This window comes from Protopterus annectens, chromosome 11.part0, assembly GCF_019279795.1.
Source record: "Protopterus annectens isolate FY-2018-M chromosome 11.part0, PAN1.0, whole genome shotgun sequence".
In the NCBI taxonomy this organism is placed as follows: Eukaryota; Metazoa; Chordata; order Ceratodontiformes; family Protopteridae; genus Protopterus; species Protopterus annectens.
The window spans coordinates 9,869,208-9,896,957 of NC_056745.1; the positions used below are offsets into that span (position 1 = coordinate 9,869,208).

General features: G+C 39.0%; 2 protein-coding genes across 2 annotated transcripts in view; both read right to left on the minus strand.

Annotated features, from left to right (window-relative positions):
• Nucleotides 1-664: 664 nt before the first annotated feature.
• On the minus strand, nucleotides 665-2,996 carry LOC122815116 (gastrula zinc finger protein XlCGF26.1-like). Its single transcript, XM_044087362.1, has one exon. It carries the CDS (start codon nucleotides 2,981-2,983, stop codon nucleotides 1,046-1,048), a length of 1,938 nt encoding a protein of 645 aa, XP_043943297.1. The 5' UTR covers nucleotides 2,984-2,996; the 3' UTR covers nucleotides 665-1,045.
• Nucleotides 2,984-27,750, minus strand: part of LOC122815969 (zinc finger protein 181-like) — a gene marked incomplete at its 3' end in the record, with an annotated part of 55,987 nt that continues 31,220 nt past the window's right edge. The window contains exons 2-4 of the mRNA XM_044088853.1: nucleotides 18,011-18,137; nucleotides 7,250-7,372; nucleotides 2,984-3,375 (exon numbers count right to left, since the gene is read on the minus strand). Coding sequence (XP_043944788.1) covers nucleotides 2,984-3,375; nucleotides 7,250-7,372; nucleotides 18,011-18,137 — 642 coding nt within the window. The remainder of the gene's footprint in view (nucleotides 3,376-7,249; nucleotides 7,373-18,010; nucleotides 18,138-27,750) is intronic.

A 27,750-nucleotide genomic window follows, 5' to 3' on the forward strand; every position in this document is an offset into this window, starting at 1 on the left:
TTTGTTAATTTTTATCTCAATTTCTCTGGCTGTTACTTCATCCCATTTCATGTCATATACATTAGAGCTCCTTACTGTTTCTTGTAATTCTTCTCTCCATTCAGCATCTTTGTTATACTCAACATACTTCTCCAGAATATACCTGCTTCCTTTTTTTTTGGCAGCGTTTCTATTTCTTTCGCTTTATTTCCCAGTTTGCTAGAAGACTTTTTTGGGTCATCACTGAACTACTTATTTTGTACATTTCCTTTACATGTGTATCATCTACGTTTTCCCATTTGGGCTGATATTTTCAGTTTATTGCTGGAAACAGTGTATGATAAATCCTGCTCTGTTTTGATATTGTTTGTTGTTTTTAGCATGTCTATCTTTCCAAGGATTCCTGATGATATCTTTCAACACTGACACTTCTTGCCTTTGCTGCTTTTGTTTTCTCTATTAAATGTTTCCATGGTTACATTCTCTCTTCCTTTCCTTTGTTATTCTACATTTTTATGTTAACACTTTATCCCATGTTCATTTAGCTGCACAGTAACATATCCTACTTCTGGTACATCACACACATTTCTCCTAATAGTCCTGATTACTGTGTTCATCTATTTTACCAGACTTCTAAATCTTTGAATCTTATTTACTTTCTGTAATATTTTACTTTCATCTATCTTAATATGTCTAGCTGTCTCTCAGGGCTAAATCTTTGTTTTCCGGTTTCTCCCCAGTGTAGGTGTCATTGTGGTATTTTCCAGTTTCTCCCCAGTGTGGGTGTCCTTGTGGTATTTTCCAGTTTGTCTCCAGTGTTGGTGTCCTTGTGGTATTTTTCAGTTTCTCCCCAGTGTGGGTGTCCTTGTGGTATTTTCCAGTTTCTCCCCAGTGTGGGTGTCCTTGTGGTATTTTCCAGTTTCTCCCCAGTGTGGGTGTCCTTGTGGTATTTTCCAGTTTCTCCCCATTGTGGGTGTCCTTGTGGTATTTTCCAGTTTCTCCCCATTGTGGGTGTCCTTGTGGTATATACCAAATGAGTCTTCGGTCTAAACCTTTTTGCTCATATTCATTTATGTGGTTTATTCCTTCTGTGGATATTCTCATGGGCTGTGAGATGGCTTCTCCTTCTAAACCTCTTGTCACACATTTCACATTTATATGGTCTATCATTCGTGTGGATTGTCTGGTGGTATGTGAGGTACTGTTTCAATGTAAAATCCTTCCCGCATGTTGTACATTTGTATGGTTTCTTTTCATTATGAGTTTTACTATGGGAATTCAGAAGCCACTTGTTTGCAAAGCTTTTGCCACATGTGCCACATTCATGTGGTTTCTCCTGGCTGTGGGTTTTGTTATGATATATGAGGTGAGACTTCTGTTTGAAACCTTTGCCACAGGTTGCACATTTATATGGTTTATTCCCACTGTGAATATTCTGATGATCTGTCAGGTGACTTTTCAAGATAAACCTTTTGTCACATGTTTCACATTTAAACGGTCTACTATCTTTGTGGGGTTTTGTATGGTATGGAAGGTTGACATTCTCTCTCTTTTTAATTTCTCCATTGCAGATTTTCTCTCCACTGTGGATTTTCTCATGGACTGTGAGCCTGTCCTTCCTTGCAAAACACTTTTCACATGTGGTACATTTATACAATTTTTCACCGGTGTGAATTTTCTCATGGACTCTTAGTACATCCTTTCTTGCAAAACTCTTGCCACATGTGGTACATTTATATAGTTTCTCTCCAGTGTGTGTTTTCTCGTGGTATGTGAGATGGCTCTTCTCTTTAAAACTCTTGCCACATGTTGCACATTTATATGGTCTGTCGCCAGTATGGATTTTCTCATGGCACTTGAGGCTTCCCCTTGATGCATACCTTTTGTCACATGTTGCACAATTATATGGCTTCTCCCCAGTGTGGGAGATCTGGTGAGAGGAGAAGGAATACTTCCACTGAAAACTTTTGCCACATATTGCACACGTATAAGGTTTTTCCCCAGTATGAGAAATCTGATGAGCTTCAAAGGAACGCTTCCATTGAAAACTCTTGCCACATGTTGCACATGTATATGGCTTCGCCCCTGAGTGGGAGATCTGATGATTTGTGAAGGAATGCTTCCACTGAAAACTCTTGCCACACACTTCACATTCATATGGCTTTTCTCCAGTGTGAATTTTCTCATGGGCTATGAGCCTGTCCTTCCTTATAAAAGTCTTGCCACATGTGGCACATGCATATGGCTTTTCCACAATGTGGGTTAACTGATGAGCTATAAAGGAGCGCTTCCACTGAAAACACTTGCTACATACTTCACATTTATATGGCTTCTCTCCACTGTGGATTTTCTCATGGACTGTGAGCCTGTCCTTCCTTGCAAAACTCTTGCCACATGTGGAACATGTACATGGTTTTTCCACAATGTGGATTAACTGATGAGTTGTTAAGGAATGCTTCCAGTGAAAACTCTTACCACATGTTACACATGTATATGGCTTCTCTCTATTGTGGGAGATCCGATGAGCTGCAAGGGAATACTTCCAGTGAAAACTCTTGCCACACACTTCACATTTATGTGGCTTTTCACCACTGTGGATTTTCTCATGGACTGACAGCCTGTCCTTCCTTGCAAAACTCTTGCCACATGTGGCACATGCATATGGCTTTTCCACAATGTGGGTTAACTGGTGAGCTGTGAAGGAGTGCTTCCAATGAAAACCCTTACCACATGTTGCACATGTATATGGCTTCTCCCTGCTGTGGAGTTTCTCATGGTACGTGAGTTGACTCTTCTTTTTAAAATGCCTGCCACAGATTGCACATGTATACACTTTACCTCCAGTCCGGATTTTATTACAAAATGTAAGGTAGTCTTTCCATGTAAAACTACTCTCGCACAGATTTGGCTTTTCACTATTTTGGAATTTCTCCTGGACAGCAAGGCATGCACTTTTCATAAAAGTCTTGTCATATGCTGAAAATTTATGGTGTTTTTTTCCCATATCAGCATAGTTTTCTATTTCCAGACTATCTCTATTACTCCACTCTTTAATTTCTTCAAACATTTCGCAATTTTTAATACTAGCGTGGATCTCATCTGTAGATCTCAGCCTAATATGCGCTTGACCGTATGATACAAATTTTTCAGAAAATGATAAACTGTCTTTACAATAATCATTTGTGCAGAGTTTCACCATTTCATGGGTCTGCATATGCATTTTGAACTCATTCTCCTGGTTTTTCCACCTGTCATATTCCATACTTTTATGGAATCCATCTTTCTTCCAAATTAATTCATGCCTTGCAGCAGACATCTGATCTATGAAGTTCTTCACATTTTCAGAACTGAGAGGCTCCTTCTTTGCACTCTTACTGCATTGTGTGCCCCTGCAGACTTAAAGAAACAGTTAACAGTTAATGACCTCATACAGGACATGACAATTATCTACACAGAATGTAGTTTATTTTCATATTAGGATTACAATATCATCTACGTGCAATGCAACATCACGAGAGGAATGTATTACCCATTTAAGCATGCTATACCCTATTTGTCTAGTATTTTATATGCAAAAATATAAGCTCTTCCAGCTGAGTGGGCTAACACTGAGACATAAGCAATCATAATGAAAAGTAACCCTGTCTCTACTGATACTGCATGATTTTTTGCAAATAACCTTTTCTAGAAAGTTAGGAGTATGGGAAATTCTAACAGTCACTGCAGTAGCTCTATATGTTGATGTTGCATCCTTTTTCTACATCTAAGCAAAAATGTTCAGCTGTACACAAATGCTTACTTTGAGCAGGCATGTTTAATATATTTTTGTTGTGCCGCATGGATTTTGTAATTAGTTTATGTGTAGCATGAGCTGAAAAAGGCTGAAAATTACTGTTCTAGAACAAGAACTGCTGCAAAGTTGAGATTTGTTCAAATTGAGAGAAATACATTTGTACACAAGTGTGACAAGTACCATACAGTTACATGAATTTTTATTTTTTCCATTTCATAACTCTCACATTATTCAAATACCACTACCATCAACTTAACATATAAACTCTATAAAACAGTGTTTTGGCTGTTCTGAATCTTTACATATCCTAACTGCAAGACTGTACACATATAAAATTCCAGAAACCTTCTGTGATGTGTCATTATCAAATGTATGCTCACTGAATGCAAAACAAGAAATGTAGATAGTGGTAAAATCTTCTTCCTTTAGCAATTACTAAGTGTGTTTGCTAGACATATTCAGGACTTCATCAGAATGCCAAGTAACTTACTCCTGACATTTTTAAACATAATACAAATCACATGCTTTTTATTTCAGCTAAGTAGCCCACATATATTAAAACACATCCTAATACATACTTAAAACATATTAAACCCATCATATTTTACTCAGCCAACTACTTTTTAATTCAGATTTTATAATAAACAGTTCAGCCAGTCCAGGTGTTATACAAGTACCCAGACATAACCGGCATTGCCTTTCCATCTGATGTCCCTTATATATATTTTTCCACCTCTCTCATTTACTTTGTCAAGAAAAAACATCTCTATAAGTGTTGAATTGATTAGAGTGTCTAAACAATGCATTGTAACCATTTTCCATTATTACCATATACATATGACCCTGATTCTTAGGAGATAGCCGTGCCCATTTTTCTTCTATAAAATGAAGGACTCCCATCACACTTAGCTAAATATACAACATTTTCTGAATGACAGATGTAGTTCTACCTTCCTCCAAAGGTTCTACCTGTCTGTTTGTGGAAACAGCATGTACTACTTAAAATAGGTTTACAGGCTTTACAAAAATCACAGGAAACTATTCATTCTGGATTCCTTAAATGTTTTCTGTAGTTATGTCCTCGTACTTTTAAAATTACTTCCCTTTCTGTAGGTATACCAAGGTTCTTCTACAATCACTCATAAAATGCCATTGGTTCTTAATATCCTCCAATTACTGATCTAATTACATTTTGTAGTACAATTTAAAATCATTCTGCATTCATGTTCCTTTTCTGCTATTACTTTTCCCCTTTTAAGTTCATCTTCAGTCAATGCTTTACTCTTCTATGATCCTGTTTACACTTTGTTCAGGATGCTCTCTATTTAGGAACATAATTTTAGTTCACGTTTACCCAAGTTGTAACCTTCCTTGTCTGTTAAGCTTCGTGTTCCTACTAGTGCACTTTCTGCACTATTTGTAACACTTTTAGCCACTATACATGTGTACTTTAACAGCATAAAAAGTTCCTTTCAACAAGTTTCCTTTCCTATATATTTTACTCATCAATCTATTATTTTTCTTAAACAGTTATGATCTAAAAATGTATGTACATTCATTTTTAACCTAAGAAATTCTGACAACGTATTAAGAAATTCATAAAACATCTTCTAGCATATCCTTTGTATTGCAACGGCTGAAACTAAAACAATTCTCTTTTCCTATTCAGCCATAATCAGGTTTGGGTAGCTGGGTGCCCTAATAGCACCGAATGCCACCAATGCCTTCTGCCTGCAGAGTTCTTTATTAAATATAAAACAACTGCTTTTGAAAATAACTTCCATTATCTATATTAACATTATACATTTCCCTTCACCTACAGTGTAAGCCATTTTAACCATTGCTGTACTAGCCATAACATACTAGTACATAGGATTCAGAATTTTACACTTAGCTAACACCATAATGTTTCCAATTTACTTATTTATGTCACAATCAGTTTCGTTAAAAATTGGGACACTGGATATAGTGGGGTACAGCTACAATAAAGGGGTGCTGCTAGTTACATCATATGCATATCATGTGTTCAGGTCAACCAAAATTTGTAGTAAACATTTTAAAAATTCAGTATTAAGGCTAAGTCATGCTTCATTACTTTGGCATTCTGGTATACTCTTAAGTAACATCTTACAATGTCACTTACGCAAATCCCGAGACGTGCACACTATGTATACAGAGATTTGTAGCTGTAAGCAGAGACAGGACATACAGTGTCATATGTACACAAAAATGTATTGTCATTCCACACAACATAGCAGTCATACTTGTTCAACAGCCAATGGTGGGTTAGCATCATTCAAAAAAGTCTCCTAACATTTCAGGATGATGGCCATAAACCCGGCTTTCAGCTCTCCTTCTTAGCATTGCCAGATGACACGATATGACAAAGAATGAAGCTAATGGTCATAAAAGAATAAGTGCCCAAAAAATATAAAAATGTGCACAGAGGTTTTGCATTAAATCACAGCTTTTGCCACTCCATCAAACGTATAAATTACCAGACCTCTCAAATGCCAGTGGTTTTCAGGGATGTACTTGATTTTTACTCAAATTTTAACTTTGTCCCTCTGAATCCATCCTAAAACTAGTGACTTTTAATGAAAAGATAGTGAATTACACTTAATAAATAATTACAGTAATTAGAGTTATAAACAGTAATTAGAGTTACAGACTCATTTTACTTCAGAAAATATATTTGAATTCACATACTCTTATCCTGCCAATATCTCAAGTCAATAATTGTAATATTTTAAAAGTGATCCTGGTTGTCCCTGATTATTTCTGGATTTGTCTCTGATTTTCTTGAGATTTGTCCTAGATTCAGCCAGAGCTAAGCTGGGCCTCTCTAAACAGTGTCGTCCCCATCCACAACCAGTGTACAAGTTTTGGTGAAATCACAGAATGAGCTGATTTTACTTTATTACTACTGAGTGTTATCCAAAAACAACAGTCCCAGCACTGAACTCTGACTGCTCATCTGGGTTTCTACACACAGCCCTTGAACTGCTATCTTTGCTTCCACGCAGGCAGTTTTCTGTGCATCCATCCATTCTGGCCGCAGCTGGAGATCATTTAATTTCTGTCACTATGTACTTTGAGGTTCACTTGCAGATGATTTACTGCACTTCTGACACACAACATCCAAAGTTTCTTCCTTGCTTCCCCTCACTGGAGAACTAGTCACTGAATTGGGGCAACTTTAGTCGTCAGAAGGGTGGTCTGCAAAGCCATGCTGATGGTCACCTGTAAAAACTGCAGTCTGAGATGCTATAAATCTGTCTTGCACATCCTTTCCCATAATCTTCCCTGAACACAGGTGATACTAAAAGCCCTTTAATCACAGTCTCCATGTTTAAACACACATTCGTTGTACAATTCAGCAAACTCATTAACAAGAGGTATTTCATCTTCTGTCACCTGATATATTCATTCTACATTTGTTATCTCACACAATTCATAATCCAGTCCTCTACTTACTGCTAGAGTAATCATCAGAACTGCTCTTCTGAGGTATGGTCACCGTTCCTTCCACAGAATTAGGTAAGACTTCCTCTTGTTTTTCAATCAGTAGCAGTAGTTGTTCCTTTGGGATGTTGAACCCTGCCAGGATAAATGACAAATTATTATCCTAAAACTATCATCCTAGGACTTGCTGTTATGTTAATCCCATCAATTTATTTTAAAACATGTGTTACATAGTGAAATACACTTAGACTGATACTCCATCCAATATGCTTAGAAAATCAGACAGCAAAGCTTTGAACCAGAACCTCACTCACAAAGCATCCACATCAAGAAAATATATACAGCATTAAACAGTCACCCTTTTAAGTAATACTTTCAGCACTGTTAACCCTTTATTTAAGGGTTACATCCTTTCAAATAAATAACAGTAGCTCAGCACTTAACATATATGTTTGATACTGAGAATATTAAAAGGCAGTAGGCTTTATCCTGACACAAGCTGCTTGAATGTAGTGTTCCTGTACTGACAATACACTGCACTACGAGGATGCTACCCTCCTGAGGTACCAACATTGGGATAACACATTAAATCAAGGTAGCATCTGCCTGAAACAGTGGTAGCTCAGGTAAAGGTAAAAGATCCCATGGGAATTATCAAAAAGAGTAGCGGAATTTCTTGGTGGTAATACAAAATTACCCCTAGAAAGTATGAATACCACAGTGGTCTTCCCTGAAAATGGGTCATGCCTAGTAGGACTAAAGTGAGGAACAACAGTACATAAAACTGTAGCTTAGCACTTTTATAAATGTATCTAACCCATCTAAATCCGAGATTTAAATGCTCTAAAACTTTATTATAACAGACACTGCTTCGGAGATGCAGTTATTAACTCAGTAGTACTGCAGATTGGTTTTGTTGTATATTCCCATTTTCTCTGAGCACGTCCATGTAGAAACTAAGCGTTGTTTGGAGCTGGCCTCCTTATGTGAGTAACTTACAAATTAGGGACAAGCAGTACAGAAAAGAGCAGGGTGTGAGAAACAAATCACACAGTTTGTGTAGGATACACTGTAAAGTAGATAGTAGACACTGTTTATCACTGTTCTGCGCACTCTCATCCATACTTTAATGCTGATAGGCATTATGTGAAATCTTGTGCTGTTAAACAGAAACAAAAAGTGCAACTGGCTAGTGGGGATTCTATTACTCGTTTGTTATCTGTGATCAATTTGGTCATAAAAGGAGTGCCATATATTTATATACATATATATATATATATATATATATATATATATATATATATATATATATATATATATATATATTACACACATATACACATAAAAATGCATTTGTGTCCGTGTACTTAAAATAATCCAACAGCATAACATCACTAGCAAAAATACTGATAGAAAAATGTAAACACAAAATACTGACAAAATGTAACCACATTCAAAGCCCCCCCCATACACACCAGTGAGGGGTTAACTCCCCACAACCCATGCTAATAATACATACAGACTACAAAGTTGCACAGTACTGGAGAAAGGGCATAAAACCCTTCCTTTTTAATTTCTCCAAATCTTTTGGGTTTCTAATTCTATGACGGGAATGAACCCCATTCCGAAGTCAAAGTACGATTAAAGTTCATGAAATTAGTATTGTTTCAATCTTTGATGTCAGCCAGTAGTGCTCTTCGCAGTACCCATAATATGCCCAGTAAAGTCTCCTTCTGCAATTTGTATGGGGTTACATGGACTGGTAACATATTTAAATATGACTGTAGATTATTTTTTACAAAACCCATTGCTCCTACTACTACTGGAACTGTCTGGGTATCTTTCTTCAACATTGCTCTCATTTCTGCCTGCAAATCCTGATATTTTATGACTTTGTGTTTCTCTGTACACAAGACATTGTAGTCACTGGGCATGGCGATTTCAATGATCAATGCTACTCTTGTCTTTTCTTGGACCACTACATCCATTTTTCTAGCATCTCTCTTTTGAAATGTTGGTAAGGGGTGATCCCATGTGATATAAACTTCATCATTTTCCTATGATGTTTTGTGGCTTATGTTTCCAGTGTTATTCAACCACTTCAATACCATAATGTTTTCACAATCCCCAGTGCAGCAGTCTTGCCACATTATTATGCCTTTCAGTATACAGTCCTTCTGCCATTAGTATATCACAACCAGCAACAAGGTGTGCGACTGTTTCTAATTCGGTTTTACAAAACCTACATTTCTCTCTCTCTCCCACATGTTCAATGGACTTTGCAAACCTGAGTGTATGTAGCCCACTATCTCATGCTGCCAAAATTAACCTTTCCTCTCTTGGTTTGAATTCGCCTCTCCTTAACTGTTCTTGCATTTGTTCCTGATCAACATGAGGTTCTTCCAGAAGTTTTCTATACTTGCAACTATATTTATGCATTTTCCACATTTCTTGCCTTCTCATCTGCTCCTTCACCTTATATTCTTTCTTTTGTTTTTTTTGGCACATTCAGTTGCTGCCTGATTTTTATCTACTTTTGGTTTGATTTCCATTCCTACTTGACGCCAATATGCTTCTACTAAATTAAGCAGAGAAGTCATCTTAGATTTATTCTCCTCATGTTTCAAAAGTTTCACTACATTTGGATCTTGTGAGGTCAGCAGATATGTGTGGAGTCCCATGATTGCAGATCTACACATGTAATCAATTTCAAGGAGGCCCATCAATCCTTCGGAATGGGGAATATGTAATCTTGGTATACACTGACTTTTATAAATCATTTGGTGAGGATGAAACATCCTTCTTGTTTTCCTATCTAATCTATCCAACACATTTTGGGGCCAGTCAACACTCCAAAACTGTAAGTTAGGACAGGAAGAGCAAATTGGTTTATAGCTTGGATTTTGTTCCTAGATATCAGTGCTGTTTTCAGAATTAATTTAAGTCTTCTAAAGTATTCTGCACTAAGTTTTATTTGCATTTGTTCATGTTTTATCGTTGATCCTTCATCAATTCCCAAATATTTATACACTCCCTCTTGCTCAAGTTCTTTTATATCACATTCTTGTCCCAAATTGATGTTTTCTGGTGCTGCAGTTTTCCTGTTTTAAAGGTTGTTCTGCACATTTACCAAGACCAAATGACATTCTTATATCATCTGAAAAGGTTTTGACAACATGCAGCTGTGCTTTCGGTTCCTCATCTGATGAGCTATACAGTTTTAAATCATCGACAAAGAGAAGATAAGAAGTCTTTACACCTTGTTGTTTTCTAGGAGCCAAATTATAGCCTTGACCTAAGCTGTTAAGTAGACAGCTTAATAGGTTAAGGGCTAGTCAGAATAACAAAGGTGACAGACAGTCACCCTGGAATATCCCCCTTTGTCCTTTATCCTGGCTTAACTGCAAAGTGGTCTGCCACTGTTTCATGGTGACTGTAATGTAGTCAATCAGTGTCGGGTGTATCTTATACATTTTTAAGCACTCTTTTATCCATGAATGTGGGATACTATCAAATGCTTTTTTGTAGTCAATCCATGCCATACTTAGATTATTTCTCCTTTTATAGTTCTCCATTATGACTTTATTTAATAACAAATGATCCTTTGTTCCATATGACTTTCTTTTATTGACCTTCATTTCTACTGCCATAATTGAGTTTTCTTCTAAATGACTATAAACTCTGTCAGCATCAATTCCTGTGTATAGTTTATACATTGTCGGAAGGCAAGTTACTGGTCTATAATTTTTAGGGTAGCTTGCAGGTTCACTTAAGTAGGAGCATTGTTTTTCCTGTTGTTAGCCAGGCTGGTGACTCTTCGGTGTGCGCATATAAACAGTTCTTACTCATGGCTAAATCTTTGTGCAAAGATGTTAATACTTTTAACCAGAAGTTAGGTACCGCGTCTGGGCCTGGTGTTTTCCAGTTAAGAGGCTTTTCTTAACTTTGTTTCAATCTCTCTGGTTGTTACTTCATCCCATTTCATATCCTGTACCTTTAAACTTCTTATTCTTTCTTTTACTTCTTCTATCCATTTGGCATCTTTGTTATGTTCCACAGGATCTTCATAGGTATTTCTCCAAAATATATCTATTTCTTCTTTTTTTGGTTGTCTTTCAGTTCTTTTTACTTTGTTTCCCACTCTCTAGAAAACTTTTTTGGGTCATCAATAAATTGCTTATTTTGTATTTTTCCTTTATATTTATCTGTGCATTTTCTAAGTTTTTCCACCCGTGCTGAAATGTTTAGTTTGTTATTTACAATACATGATAGACCTCGTCTGTTCTAATTCTGTGCATTGCTTTAATCACATTGGTCTTTCTTAGTATTTTTGTTGATCTATTCTCTCTTCTACAGTCTTCTAACAGTGACACTTCTTGTCTTAATTGTTTTATCATTTTCTCTATTCGATACTGCCATGATGGTATTTGATTTCTCCCCTTCCTTTCCCTCACTACCCCGTGTTCTTGTGGTAGAACTTTATCAGTTATTAATTTAGCTGCACAGTAATATATCCTGTTCACTTCTGTTATATCACATGGATCTCTATGAACAGTTCTTATTACCTGATTCATTGGTTTTATTAGACTTCAGACTTTTTGGATTTTATTGACCTTCTGCAGTCTATTTCTTTCAATGATATCCTTTGTCTATTAAATCAAACAACTCTTCTCTTAGCTCAGTTTCTTCCAAATTGAGGGCACATCCCTTGTTTTCCATTTCCTGTGGGCATTCCCATATGACAAAGCAATGGCTGGCACAGGATGCAATTGAAGAGAAGGTGCCACATGAAGATGCTATAAAACCCTTCCTTAGTATAAACTTCAAATTGTCAGTATTTTGTGTTTAGATATTTTTCATATACATTATATATATAATATGGGTCTACTTCATTTTGTCAAAAACTCATTTCATTGAAACTCAGATGACTGGGACCAATTTACTGAAAGCTCACTTCACTGAAAACTCATTTGACTGAAACTCATTTCATTAGATGGTAGTAGTGGCGCTGTGTAGAGTACTGTAAGACAAGTTAAAGGTATATGCCCTTTTCCCCACTGTAGTGTGATCCTGGAATTAGTATATATAGTAAGGGGGGGTGGGGGTAGTCCCCCACATAGTTTGGGTATATATTGTCTTTTGGAAAAAGTTATACATTGGAGTTCTAAGTATCCATGACTGTGTTTAAAATGTATAAAACAGACGGGGGGATACACCCCCTACACCCCCATCCTTACTATATATACTAACCCCAGGATCGCACTACAGTGAGAAAAGGGCATATACCTTTAACTTGTCTTACAGTACTCTACACAGTGCCACTACTACCATTCGACCAAATGAGTTTCAGTCAAATGAGTTTTCAGTAAAGTGAGCTTTCAGTGAATTGGTCCCAGTCATCTGAGTTTCAATGAAATGAGTTTCCAACGAAATGAAGTAGACCCATACATATATATATATATATATATATATATATATATATATATATATATATATATGTATGTATAGGGTCTATGTTATATATTCGAACGCTTAAATGTTTGAATCACTAAAGATCAAATTTTAGTGATCGAAAATTTAAATGTTCGAATATATTAAAATATTAAAAAAAAAAAAAAACAAACAAAAAAGAAAAACTAAAGGGTGCAAGCAGGGGGGCAAGCCCTCCTGCACCCCCCACAACCTCAGCTACTTAATTATACCAACTCCAAGATTGCACTACAGTGTAGGAAATGGGAAATTTTCCATTTCTGCACTGTAGCACACTGAAGTGCGATCTCGGAGTTGGTATATTTAAGTAGCAGGGGTGTGGTAGGCGCGTGGGGGGTGCCCCCCTGCTTAAACCCTTTACTGTTTCTTTTTGAAAATATTCTTTTTTAATATATTCGAACATTTAAATGTTCGATCACTAAAGTTTGATCTTTAGTGAGTCAAACATTTAAGCGTTCTAATATATAATATAGACCTATATATATATATATATATATATATAAAATGTCGCCTCACAGCAAGAGGTTGTTAGGTTCAGTTCTTGCCTGGGATGCCTTCTGTGCAGAGTCTGCATGTCCTCCGTGCAGTGATGTGGGTTTCCTCCCTGGAGACCCTCTTGGTGTGAGGCGACAACACTAACTGCTGCACCACTGCAGCCACTCTGCAGACCAAGAACTCTGACGATGTATAATTATTGAACATACCCATCTTGTAATTATGTTTTTTTTCTTTCTCAGAAAGGTAAGTGTTTTTTCTGAGACCTGTCTGAAGTTCAACTGTTAATATAATTGCATTGTGATGAAGCTTTTCTCTCCAGGCCTCGGCTGAAAATTGTGTCTGTCTATTCAGACTTTCCCAGTCAATAAAGACCAATGAATAAATACATTTATTTATGTATATTAACATCATTAATATAGCAGATCAAAACAAAACAAAACAATACACAGATAAAGAAAAATGAAACCATATGAAAAAAAGTGCTACAAAAGAAAAAAAAAAAAAGCAATGAAGCAGGGAATTAGGAACCAGAAGCGATCCAATGCAGTGCAGTACTTATGCAGGAAATACGCGGCATTAATCAATATGACTGCTGCATTGTCAAAGACATTTGAAAATATATACCGCTAAGACAGACAGACATGGTAAACTTTATAAAAAAGAGACTAGCAAAACAAGAATGGAATGCATTTTTAAGCAATAGATTAGTGATACAGAAAGCCAACAAAATGAAGCTGACAGTGCAGAGAATTAAGCTTAAGAGCTACTCATGAGAAGCTTCCTATAATCCACTGTTTGATTCCCTTGGTCTCCATCCTACTGTGTCACTCTGTTCTCTCAGCAAGTCATTTCCCCAGTTTTCCAGATCAACTGAGCTAGTCTCGTCAGTGGTCTCCTAGACTGAATTCCTAGTAACTATCCACGAAGTTATGAGGTGAGTGATGTGGGACTCTGAAACAATGTCCAAACATGCTTAGTCAATAAATCCTCAAGAAATAGAATGACAGAGCAGAATGCTTTTATCAAAGATATACCAGAATGCAAAACTTCAGAACCTTATCAGAAGAATTAAAATTCTTTTAAGGTTAAATGCCAGGAAAAAGACAGAAAACAGAAGTAAAAGAGTATGGTTTTAGTCAACAGAAGAATAATCTAAGGGGAGACCTTCACAATCTAATAGAAAGATATAAAGGATTAAAAAAAAAAAACACGGAAAGTGTGTAAGACCCAGAAAGTCAGAAGAGTAATTAAACAAAATGAGCAGACTAACCTGGACATTTAAAGCAGAATTATGTGATGCAGTCGAAATGCTTACAATACACTACTTTGCAGCTAAACTACTAGCAGATGATGTGTTGCCAAAAACTGCAAAATAACAAAAGAAAAAAAAAATGAAACAAGTAAAATGTTACAAGGGAGGCATTAATTAGAGAGGTCTACAACTCAAGTAAGATGAGAAATATCAGTGCTGGAAGAATACAATAAAAAGAATACATCATTAAAAGTCTTACAGAGAGAGACAGACAGACATGATAAAAGCAATACGCATTTAATAGATCAAGATTTAGACAATAACACATATATCCTGCAAAAGGATACAGCTGCTCTGGAACAGACTCCCCATCCCTGTTCATATTCAAACACAACTTAGATCTATGGATGGAAAAACAGAACATTTACCCCAGGATTGCCCCCTGCATTACTACTGGACAGAGGCAGATCCTAAATGCTTTATTCCATGCGTGTGTCCTCTCTATCTATGGTATGATCCCAGTTATTCTCAGTAGGGGTAATATATAATTGTCAACCATGGGGTGGGTAAGGCAGATCTATACCAAGTGGGGCAGGTTATTTCAAGCACAAAAAGGGCAATCGGCTGGGCTTAAAATAGCCCCCCCAAGGGCAGCTAGCCTAGAACTTACCCATGAACCGATAAAAAGTATGAAACAAGTAACTCAATAATGACCCAAAAACGTTGTATACGAAGCTAAAAAAGATAAAGAATACCAACACCACTAAATACAGACGTACATTCTGGAGAAGCATCGAAGAAGATTCTGGTGAACATAATAACGATGCTGAATAGATGGATACCAACACCACTAAATACAGACGTACATTCTGGAGAAGCATCTAAGAAGGTTCTGGTGAACATAATAATGATGCTGAATAGATGGATACCACCAGTACTAAATACAGACGTACATTCTGGAGAAGCATTGAAGAAGATTCTGGTGAACATAATAATGATGCTGAATAGATGGATACCAACACCACTAAATACAGACGTACATTCTGGAGAAGCATCTAAGAAGGTTCTGGTGAACATAATAACGATGCTGAATAGATGGATACCACCAGCACTAAATACAGACGTACATTCTGGAGAAGCATCGAAGAAGGTTCTGGTGAACATAATAACGATGCTGAATAGATCGATACCACCAGCACTAAATACAGACGTACATTCTGGAGAAGCATCTAAGAAGGTTCTGGTGAACATAATAACGATGCTGAATAGATGGATAAAAAAACACCACTAAATACAGATGTACATTCTGGAAAAGTATCGAAGAAGGTTCTGGTGAACATAATAACGATGCTGAATAGATGGATACCACCAGCACTAAATACAGACGTACATTCTGGAGAAGCATCTAAGAAGATTCTGGTGAACATAATAACAATGCTGAATAGATGGATACCAACACCACTAAATACAGACGTACATTCTGGAGAAGCATCAAAGAAGGTTCTGGTGAACATAATAACAATGCTGAATAGATGGATGCCAACAGCACTAAATACAGACGTACATTCTGGAGAAGCATCGAAGAAGGTTCTGGTGAACATAATAATGATGCTGAATAGATGGAAGAGGCAGAAGACACAGTAAGAAAGGTTAGGAGGTAACGACCAACCAAATTGTCCCAAACTGTGCGAATCTCACCCTTCTTCTCTTATAGATCTTCCCACTTACCCCATTTTCTCATCGGAAATACAAACACTTTTCAAGACTAAGAAAATGCAATTGAATGACTAAAGACAGGTGCATTTAAAGTTAAAAATGGCAGCTCAAGGGAGTGGACTTTGTGCATATTGTTTTACAAAATCTATTGAAATAGTGGGGGATGCAGACAACCGTAAGTTCTGCAGTACAGAACTAGAAACATTTCACATCTTGTTGCTTATTGTGATGCACCTATGGCTGAGGGTTTGCATACTAAATGTACAATAATGTTACAAGGTGGTTTCATTATGGATTGTTTAAGCACAACAGCATATAGGTAACCGAGATGCATGAGAAACTTGAACCACAAAGAATAACTGAAAATGAAACAGACAGTCTCCGTGGTGTCCCTCGAAGTCTCACAAACCCAGTATGTCAATATACCGGGTCCAGAAACAAAAAATGAGGAAACTTCTCGGTGTGGAAGATCTAAAATTCCCTACAGTTCAGGCACCTAATAAAAACATACTGTGAATATCCCACCTAATAACAGGTTGGATCGCTTGTTTGTGTGTTTTTAATAAAGAAGATTCGACTTAAACCAGCTTGTGCTTCTTTACTTTCATTAGTGGATTTATACTTTGGAAAGTTTTTAAAGAAAGTACTTATACCACTTATTATTAAGTGGCATATTCACAGTATGTTTTTTATTAATTGCCTGAACTTTAGGGAATTTTAGATCTTCCACACAGAGAAATAACTGAAAATGAAGTACTGCTAACTTGCGCCATCCGATACCAGCAGCAAGGAGACTGGAAGCAAGAAACACAGACACTGTAGTCAAAGAAGAAAGATAAAAAGCATCATTTCTTACGGAAATCGTTAAAGCTGGCGACTACTGTGTCCTACAGCACCAAGATAGTTCTAGTGGTAGTATGAATAACGGAATTAATAAAAAAATAATTTCCAACTACCCATAAATAAATATGTAATCAGTACAGGTAACAACATATAAACTAGAGAAGGAGGCAATTCTTGAGGCATTGTGGGAGCTGAGAAGAGCACCCTTAATAAATATATTAATAGTCGACTTCCTTTAATAAATATATTGAGATTCTACTTGTACTGATTTTGTGACCTGAGTTAGGAATTTAAAAATCCAAACACCAATAGAAATGATCAGCATTTTAATTGATACATTGTTTTAAAGTATTTTAAATCATGGTTCTTTGTTTCATTCTGTTTGGTATGATGAAGTGGGTTATATACCTGTGCAAGCGCTAACCATTTAATAAATAGTACTGCCCTGGCCATGTTTAGATTTGTTTACTTTTATTTTATTTTGCTAAAGCACACAGAACAGTTAAAAGGTGTAGCGAGAAGGATAGCATCATCCTGTGTAACTCTGTAGTCATCCTCCTTACTTACTGACACCGCATATTCGTAGATCGGTGTCACCATATCCTTGGGTAACTCTGTAATCATCCTCCTTACTTACTGACACCGCATATTCGTAGATCGGTGTCACCATATCCCTGGGTAACTCTGTAATCATCCTCCTTACTTACTGACACCACATTCATAGATCGGTGCCACCATATCCCTGTGTAACTCTGTAATCATCCTCCTTACTGACACCACATTCCTAGATCTGTGCCACCATATCCCTGCGTAACTCAGTAGTCATCCGCCTTACTAACTGACACCGCATATTCGTAGATCGGTGTCACCATATCCCTGTGTAACTTTGAGTTGACTCTCTTTACTTAATGACACCATGTGCTTGCAGTTCTGTGACATCACTTCCGGTGTAGCTCTGATACAATTCTCCTTACCTACAGACACCATGTGCTCATAGTTCTGCACCATCACTTCCTTGTACAGTTCTTTTTCCTGTTTGCTTAGCATCTTCCACTCTTCCCTTGAAAAATCAACAGCAACATCTTCAAATGCTTCTGGCACCTGAAATTACAAGGGATTTACTGAAGGTTTTGAACTAACAGTGCAGACAAAACTGGCACTTTACAAAAATAAGTTAAATTGTGATAATATTTCTACCAAAACTTCATAAATGTACTCCATAATTTAGCAGTAACAAATCTTGTTTTTATCTTCACCATAAGAATAGTTAGATGTCAGGCAAGTATCATAAGGGAACTCAGCATGTGTCCTAGTTATGGGGAGGGAGAAACTAGTCACAGAAAATATGAGGGCCAAAATACACAAGCAAGGAAGGTAAGACTAGTGTGAGAGCAATGTGCATCCATAAAACTATCAAGGTAGGAAGAAGGCAATTACCAGAATGTTCTGAAGCATGCTCAGAGTGGTATTTGAGTAACTGCCCAACAAAATGCCAGCTACAATGTGCATTTATGTGCTGGGCTGTACAGTAACAGTTGTAATTAACAACAGGAAGGCCTAGTTTAAGTAACTGTGCACATCAGTGGTTTTCTTACTCCTTACGTCTATCGGGGAATGAGTTCTCAGTAACAACAGGAAGGCCTAGTTTAAGTAACTGTGCACATCAGTGGTTTTCTTACTCCTTACGTCTATCGGGGAACGAGTTCTCAGTGAGGATCATTTAGAAGTAAGCATTTGGAGCAGTTAAGCAAACCAACACTAATAACTGATCTCACTATAGGAAAATGTGACAGAGGGGCATTATAAAGTAAATGCTCTTGGCACTCAAGAATGAAAGCTGTTGGAGGCAAATTTAATAAGCCATATCATCTTGTTTCGAAAAGTTATGAATGGTTTCATAAAAATAACATAATGACTTCACAGCACCATTTGTCAGCAAGTGTAGGGTAGAGACTGAAAGAATATTTCCATCATTTGCATAAGACAATGCCATTGCAATTATGGTCAATGATTCTATACCACATGGTTACAACATATAACATGGTTATTACTTTTTGTTGTATACCGAAGGGTACACACAGATGACACTTTTGTGTTATACTTAAAAAGATGGCTTTCTTCACTGAACCTGGGTATTCTGTCGATACTGTTTATGAAATTACTGAAAATAAGGCACATTACTTCTTCTTTGACTGTCTAAGCTTGGCTTCAGGTGTATAACAATGACAGGTACATGGTTAGGGAACTAAAGTTCTGCAATATATTGTAAGCATCAAACTATTTTACTAAATACCAGTCAGTAGTGAAATACAGTCTTGGTGATCTACACCATAACTATCACCTGTGGTAAATCTAAAGGAGACTCGAACATTCCCTACTCTGGGATCATAGATAAACTTACTAAGCTGGGCATAAATCTCTATGTCACTCGATGGGTTGCCAACTGGCTTACTGACAGAACCCACGCTGTAAAAGTAGCTGACTCCAAATCCAGCTCCAGACAAGTGGAGTACCTCAGGGTTCAGTCCTGGGACCGCTCTTGTTTGTCATCTACTTCTCTGAAGTACAGGCCAACACTAAGGGACTCTGGCTAACAAAGTTTGCAGATGACTGCAAACTGGGAGCCACTACTGAATCCCCAAATTATGTGGATATTCTACAAAAGGGCCTTACAGAAACATATGCCTGGTGCCAGAGCCATGGGCTCAAGCTTAATGCCAAGAAATGTATAGTTATCCCTTTTGGGAAAAACCATGTACCCATGAATTACCACATAGGTGGCAGTACACTAAACACCGAAAGTCTGATGAGAGACTTAGGGACACAGGTGGACAGTGGTCTCACCTTTAATAACCACATCACCACAACAGTCAGGAAATCTTTCTATATGGCACACCTCAACACTAAGGGCTTTTCATCCAGAAAAAAAGGAGGTCATTGTCCCACTGTACTCATCCCTAATTAGACCCATTATAGAGTACAACGCCCCATTTGGTATGTACCTCACAAGACATCTGCAACAGCTGGAAAGGCCGCAGAAATACCTCACTAAAAGAATCACAGGCCTAAAGCAGATACCCTATGCTGACCATCTAAAAAAAACTCCAGCTATACTCTGTGACATATCGTCTACAGAGAGGTGATCTCTGCTTAACATACAAGGCCATGTAAAACCCTGAGCTGTTGGACATGCTCCACTTAAAGAAATCCCAATCCCTCAGAGCCACACGCTCCTGGAATCTAATCCTTGTCATCACAATAAACAAAACATGCTGGAGGGATAGGTTCTTGACCCAGAGACTTCCCATACTCTGGAATAGACTGCCCATACTTGTCAAGCAGAGCGGCTCCTAGGCCCTCTTCAAAAGGAATCTTGACGATTGGATGGGAGACAGGAAATTTACCCCGCAGATCACGTCAGTCACCCTGCTAGACAGGGGTCCAGGGAAGTAAATATTGTGGGAAGAAATATCCAGGGAATTGTTATGGCTAGGCTTGTATAGGCCCTAGAGCCGATACCCTAGTACCAGCCTATGAACCTATGTATCAGTGCCTGCTGTATGTTATCTACAACATGATAAAGGAGGTGTGTAATGCTGCTACCAGTTGATGTTACACTGCTGCTTAAAATAATTCAATTTATTGACATTTACAAATACAAACTAAGCATGTCAATCACAGTTTCTGAAACATATTGGTTAATAATGGTACCAATGTTTTTAATCATATGCAGTATTTGACCTTCAGTCATGAACCGGTACAGGAAACTATGTAAGTTCACAAGACTCATTGCTAAAGCACCTGAGCACATACTTCATGCTACAAGAACATTTTCCGAATACATTTGTTTCAGTAGCTTAGTGCATTCATTTTACACAACTGCTGTAACCGACTTTGCAACAATTTCATTTCACTTTGTTAACACATTCAACAGTATTTGTTATTCTACTACTATTTTTCATATAATTCTTTTAAACTTAATTATTTCATTTCACAGAGTCCAGCTTCTGTTTGTGAATCTCTGCTTTGGAAGTGACTGTTCAGCTCTTTCTAGCACAAGTTAATAGTTAATTAAAGCCCACAGTTTTCCTCTGAGTTTAATGAACACAGTTCAAGAAAAATCAATCTCCATCCCTGTAACCACAACTTGCTGAGGCAGCAGGCAATTAAGGCTTCATTCAATAAATGTTTCTTTGGGTGGGTTACCGGTTGCTCCTACAACCCATTATAGTGCACACTCACTTTTTTAGATTTATAGTAGTTCAAAAGAAAGAATAGTTGTGTAAAATCTTACCATAACCATAGATGTCCTTCTCTTCTATATGATGCAGTATCCATAACATGGGGGAGTCTGCCTCTGGCTCACTCATACATCTGGCCAGTATACAAAAGTCTAAATGCTACTGTAGGGTATGTGCAACTCTGCACATCGGCTAGCGTAGATCAGTCATAGAGGCACTGGGTATAAAGCAGACGTCAGCATGTACCGTCCTCAGAACTGAATGCCACAATGTACCAGCCTGATAAGGTGAGAAAAAATATGCAACCAGGGACCAGGCAAGCATCAGGAGGAAGGCGGGGGTAGCAATACTGCAGCATATAGAAGAGAAGGAAATTTATGGTTATAGTAATATTTTACACAACTATTCTATGTTCTTCTATTCATATGCTGCAGTATTCATAACATGAGGGAGAGTGCCAAACTCATGCAAAAGAAGAACTGGGTCCACAAAGCCATGAAGAATAGCTCTGGCAAAACCAGCCCTAGACATGGAAAGGGCATCCAGTTTATAGTGCTTGGTGAAGGTGAACAGAAGACCAGGTATCTGCCTCCAAGATAGAGCCAGAGCCAGTGCCCAATCCTTTAAAGAAGGCCCTAGAGGAGGACACTGCCCTAGTGGAATGTGCCCTCACAGATTAGGAAAGATTCTTTCCATTGGCTGAGTAACAGAGAGAAATAGTTTTAGAAATCCAAGAAGAAATAGTTTGCTTGGAAACAGGTTGGCCCAGGGCCCTTGGGTGATAGGCTTAGTTTTGCTGAAGTCGTATCGGAGTTGCCTATGGTGCGAAGAATCCCATCACTGGAGGATTGGGGAGAAGGAAAAAAGGTAGGGAGATTGATAGACTGATTAAGGGGTGACTCATTAACCACCTTGGGCATAAAGAAAGGGTTAGTTCAAAGAGAAACTCTGTCCCTATGAAACACTGTGAAGGTAGAGGAGGACATAAGGGCTTGCAACTCAGACACCCTTCTGGCAGAGGTAAAAGCCACTAGGAGAATGTTTTTCCATGTACATTGTTGCAGGGAAGATGACATTGTTGGCTTAAAGGGTGGCAGGGTAAGTTTCTTCAAGAGAAAATTGAGATCCCAAGGAGGAGAAACTGGCTTTCTTGTGGTCTAATATGAAGGACGCCTTTTAGGAACAGCTTAACTTCCCACCTGGAAGCCAAAGGAGGAGACATCGGTAAACATGCAGAGATAGCAGAAAGATGTGCCTTGACTGAAGAATAAGACACGCCACTTTTAATTCACACAGGTAAGACAAAACCACTGGGACCTCTACTGACAGTGACTGGAAGTCTTTTTTGAGAAACCAGATGGAAAACCTCTGACATTTGGAGACATAACATTTCCTAATAGTGGGTTTTCTGGCCTCCTACAGCACTTGTAGCACATCCTCAGTATAAAGGTGTCTGAAGGGAATTAAAGCCCCATCACCCATGGTGTCAAGTTTAGAGTCAACACATGTGCGTGCACTAGAGTTTCCTTGTCCTGTGTGAGTAGGTCCATCCTGTCGGGTAACTTGTGACTGCCCTTGGGTAAATGTAGCAGGAGGGGGAACCAATGCTGCCAATGTCAAAAGGGGGTCATCAAAGATTTTTGGCTGTTCCCACTGAATTTTCAGCAGCACCTTCTGAATAAGTGGGAAGAGGGGGATGCATACAGAAACATACCCTTCCATGGAAAGGATAAGGCATCTACCTTCATGCCCCAGGATGTGGGTTCCTGACACAAAACTATGGAAGCTGGTTGTTCATATTTGCATCAGTAATTCCAAAACCATGCTTTGTACAAGGTTTTAAAATATTTCATCTTAAATCTTACACAGTGGCAAACTCAATTGCATTAGTATTCAACCTCTGTCTACTGCAGGTAAATAGATATTAACTGTCATTTTTATGATATTTCTTTATATAGATATAATTTTCACATTTTTCTAAATATCTTAACAACTAAGTAACACAGACATAACTCCTTAGCCTCAAATGAAAGATCTCAGCTAGATGAATAAAATGCTGCTGACAGTATATGTGTAAATCGAGTGGTTGCTGAGATATTGTAAGTTGTTTACAAAATATTACAAACATAATTGTTACTGTGTTTACTGTGACTTATACAATTCAGTTTAAGACCTAGAACCTAAAGAATACTATTACTATAAAAATAGTTTGTGCTGAAGGGTTTGCCATTTAAACTTCTTTCGTAACTGCTATGGTTCCGGAAATATGAACATTTGTTTGAAATGTGAGAACATCATTTGATTTTTGTTGAAAGGCTGAGGCTCTGCCCATTGGGAGTTACAGTGCAAACCTGAGCTCCACTGGAGGGAATGAGTTAACATCCACTCATGGGATTGAGTCATGGACCTGGTGAGAGTGTCTGCCATCACATTCTGAGCTGAGGGAATGTAAATAGCCTGACGAGAGACCTGGCTCTGCTGGGCTAGCTCCCAGGTGTGTAATGCCAGTCTGCAGAAGAGGTAGGACTTGTCTCCCCCTGTTTGTTGATGCACCATAGGATTGTGCTATTGTCTGTGAACCACCTTAGAACCCCTTGTAACATCCTGGACTTCAAGATTTTGAGGGCAAAAATCAGGGCCCTAATTTCCTTTATGCTAATTTGCTCCTTTCTCTGAGTTGGGGACCAGACATACCTGACCTTCTAGGGTTTCAGAGTTGCACTCCAGCCTGTGTCTGATGGATCTGTGTACAGATCCTGGGTGAGGGGAAGTGCTTGTAGGGGTAGGCCTGGATTTCCTGAGACCTGGAGAAGCCACCATTTTAACTCTTTTATCAAACAGGGTAGCAGGGGAACAACAAAATCCAGAGGGTGAGAGAGTGTTGCTTCCAAACTGTTCTCAGGAACCATTGGAATTTTCTCATACGTAGCCTGGCTAAAGGAAGCATGGGAATTGTTTGGGGCCATGAACCCCAGGAGGCGCAGGAACTCCTGCAGGTGAGAGATTGAAGAGGTAGCAGGTCCTGAAAGTGGGAGATAAGGGACAGGACCTTTTCTGAGGGTAAACAAGCTATCACCCTGTTTGTTAGAATCCTGCTCCCAAAGGAAGACATGATCTTGGGAAGGGATCAGGGAAGACTTCTGAAGGTTGATAGTAAATCCTAGCCTTTTCAGAAGGGACATAGTGAAGGAGAGATTCTCCAGAAGGGTGTCTGAAGATGGAGCCTGGAGAAGTAAGTCGCCTAGATATGGAAATATCCATATAGCCTGTAGTAGGCTATGACAGGAGCTAAGCATTTTGTGAATACCCTCGATGCCATAGACAGACCAAAGGGCAAAGCACAAAATGAAAGAAGTAACAAAAAAATGAAGAAATCTCCTGTACTGTTGGTAAATGGGGATAAGAAGGTAGGCATCTTTGATGTCCAATGACACCATGAAGGCCTGGGGAAGGATACGTGGGAAAAGAGAGGTAAAGTCAAAATGCGAAAGGTGGGGACTTTCAGAAAGGTGTTTAAATGGGAAAGGTCCAGAATGGGCCTCCAAGGGCCATCCTTCCTTGGAACCAGAAACATCCTGGAGTAAAATTCCTTTCCCCTTTGAGAATGTGTTACCTCTTGGATAGTGCCCTAAGAAAGAAGAGAGGAAAGGACCAATGGGAAGCATTCCAGTTGGCCTTGTGGAGATTGTGGGATACCCTTGAAGGAAGGAAGGGTTTACTACACCATGACTTAGCCTTGACTGATGATGGATAGGACACAAGAGTCCTGGGTTATCCGTTTCCAAGCTGGGAGGAAAAGGGAGCACCGAAGAGATAGGGGAGTAGATGAGTGTGGAGGCAGGTAGTCACAAACTACAAGGTTTGTTCTGAAAAGACTGTTTCTGTGAAGGTGTTGAAGAAGCAGATTTAGGAGGAGTGTGTCTCCTGGAATCCCTCTTACCTTTGGATGGAGGAGTTCTAGCTGCCTTCCTTACAAAGGTGGTTCTGGATGAGTAGTTCCTCTGGAACTGGGGAACAGGGGAGACAAATTGTGTTTTAAATCCTGGAGTTCCTTACCCTTTTCCTGAAGAGTATTAAAAACTTAAAAAGCTCTGCAGCTGCAGTGCCAAATAAAGCCTTACTGTCCAGAGAGGCATCAGTCTGAGCCAGGAATACCTCCCCAGAACCGACCCTGGCTGAGGCCTCCACAGCATCATAACTGCATTTGATGGAGTGCCTGGTAACCTGCATACAGGAATTTAGAATGGCTGAGAGCTTGGCTTTAGTGGGTGAATCAGGGAGTTCTGAATGGAGTTCCCTGCATCTGCTACAAGAGCCAGGGAATATCTGGCCAAGTATGTCTGATAGGTCATTACTCTGAAGGCCAAGGTTGCAGAAGTATTCACTTTTTCCCCCAACCTCTCCATGACCTTGCTCTCCTTATCCGAGGGAAGCAGAGAAGTGGAAGGCAAAAGTTTTGAAGCAGCTTATCTGCTGCCACTGAAATAATAGCTGGATCAGCAAATGGGTGCCTTAAAAAGGAACTTGGCATCCTCAGGCACCTTATAAAATTTGTCTGGATGTTTGGGAGCTGGAGGCTGGGAGTCTGGGCATTTGGAAGCTGCAGTAAAGGCATCTAGGAAGGCCGGCAGGACAGGAGGGATAGCTGATGGATTAGGAGAATCCTTCTGAAGGAGGTCATAGTACCTCTTCTGTATATCAGATACCTGGCAGCAGTCCCACTTAAAGAAGTCCTTCACCTTCAAGATAGTTTCCCCAAAGGAAATATCCTCCCCTGGGGAATCCGTATCATTAGATTCCTCCGCTGCTGAGGCATATCCCAGAGGAGGAGCAATTTGTGTGGAGTAAGTAAGGGATCCATCCCCTGATGATTCCTCGTCATCAGAAGAAATGTCCTCTGAAGGCCTCTTCAAACGAATAGCAGCAGGAAAGGCTGATGAAGAAATGGAAAGGGCCGAGGTCTGGCAGACGGCCATAAAGGCATTAACAAGGCCTTGGGTAAAGACCTGCCAGTCAGATGCTTGGTCCTGAGGTACTAGGGAAATATGTTTAGTTTTAAACTTCTTCTTTTTTGGAGCTTTGAGGGCCATGCAATGAAAAGTGGATAGGCCAGGCATTGAGCGGCATTCAATGATGTCTGTAGGAACATCCTCATGCACAATAATTTGTGTGAACCACGCGGGCCTTCAGTGATAACCAGCCGTGGTTCCCCTGGCATCCGTATTTGATGCCTGTGAATTTCTCTGGGATGTGCTTGTAGATACCTTGACGGCTTCCACTGTGGTACACATTGAAGGAGCATCTAATAATTCTGAAGCAGCTTCGGGACCTTCATCGGCCTCAGGAGGAATGCCCAAAATAGAGAGAGCAGCAGTTGGGTCAGGCCGAGACTTGTTGGCCTTCTTAAGTTGTGGCTAATCTGAAGGACCTGATGTCACCTCCATATCCTGTGTTAAGCGCTTAAGATATAACTTAAGAGAAGCTAAACGGCTGCAAAGGGTCTTTGGGACAAAGGCCTTACAGATAGCGCAGGACGTGTGGTCATGATCTGAGCCTAGGCAAAGCAAACAGAGCTTGTGAGTCTTCTATTCTATGTGGAATCTGCCTTCCAAACTGACACTCGCCCTTCCTAGTTGACGTACTTATTACAAAAAACAGTCCTTCTTAGTTGACATCTAGTTGACATGTACTTATTAAAAAAAAAACAACACACTAGCCAAACAACAAAAAAAATAATAATACTAAAGAAAACCCCCCAGTGGGGTACTTATCTGAAACAATGCACAACTTCTTAGGCGAGCGGCGACCGGATCTGGCAATCGGAAAGGCGGCAGAAAAGTTCTGAGGATGGTATGTGCTGAAGTCCACTTTATACCCGACATACGCTTGCTGTTGTGCATTGTCACATGTAACCTACAGTAGCATTTAGACTTTTGTATACTGGCCGGACGTACGAGTCAGCCTGAGGTGGCCACCCTCATGTTATGAATACTGCAGCATATGAATAGAAAAACATTTTTGTATTCATTCTGCCTGTGGTTACTGATAGGAGGATTTTATTTTTCAAGATTCTCTACCAATTACAGTATTTCAGGGAATTATTAACAGAGTGAGCATACATGCTTAGTTGCATTCACTCAGCATAAAACAAAACAAGCTCAGAAAATCCAAATCCCATCGAGCTACGCGCTCGAGAGACTTGAACCTCAGCACTGAAATAAATAGGACATGCTGGAGGGTCAGATTCATAACCCAGAGGCTCCCTTCACTCTGGAATAAAATCAAGATTCTCTACCTAAACTCAGTACAAAGACAAAATGATCGATTTTAACAATTGGCTAAAATTTTGGTGTCATTCAAAGGGGATCCAGTGTCTGTCAGCCTGGGATGACATGCTTGACAAGCCACGTTGCTTCGCTAGGGACGGCTTGCACCTGTCACCACTGGGCTTTCGGATATTGGCAAAGGCTCTT

Bases quoted from the DNA above. Each gene is read 5' to 3' on its own strand.
- LOC122815116 (XM_044087362.1), bottom strand. From the start codon at position 2,983: ATGGGAAAAAAACACCATAAATTTTCAGCATATGACAAGACTTTTATG.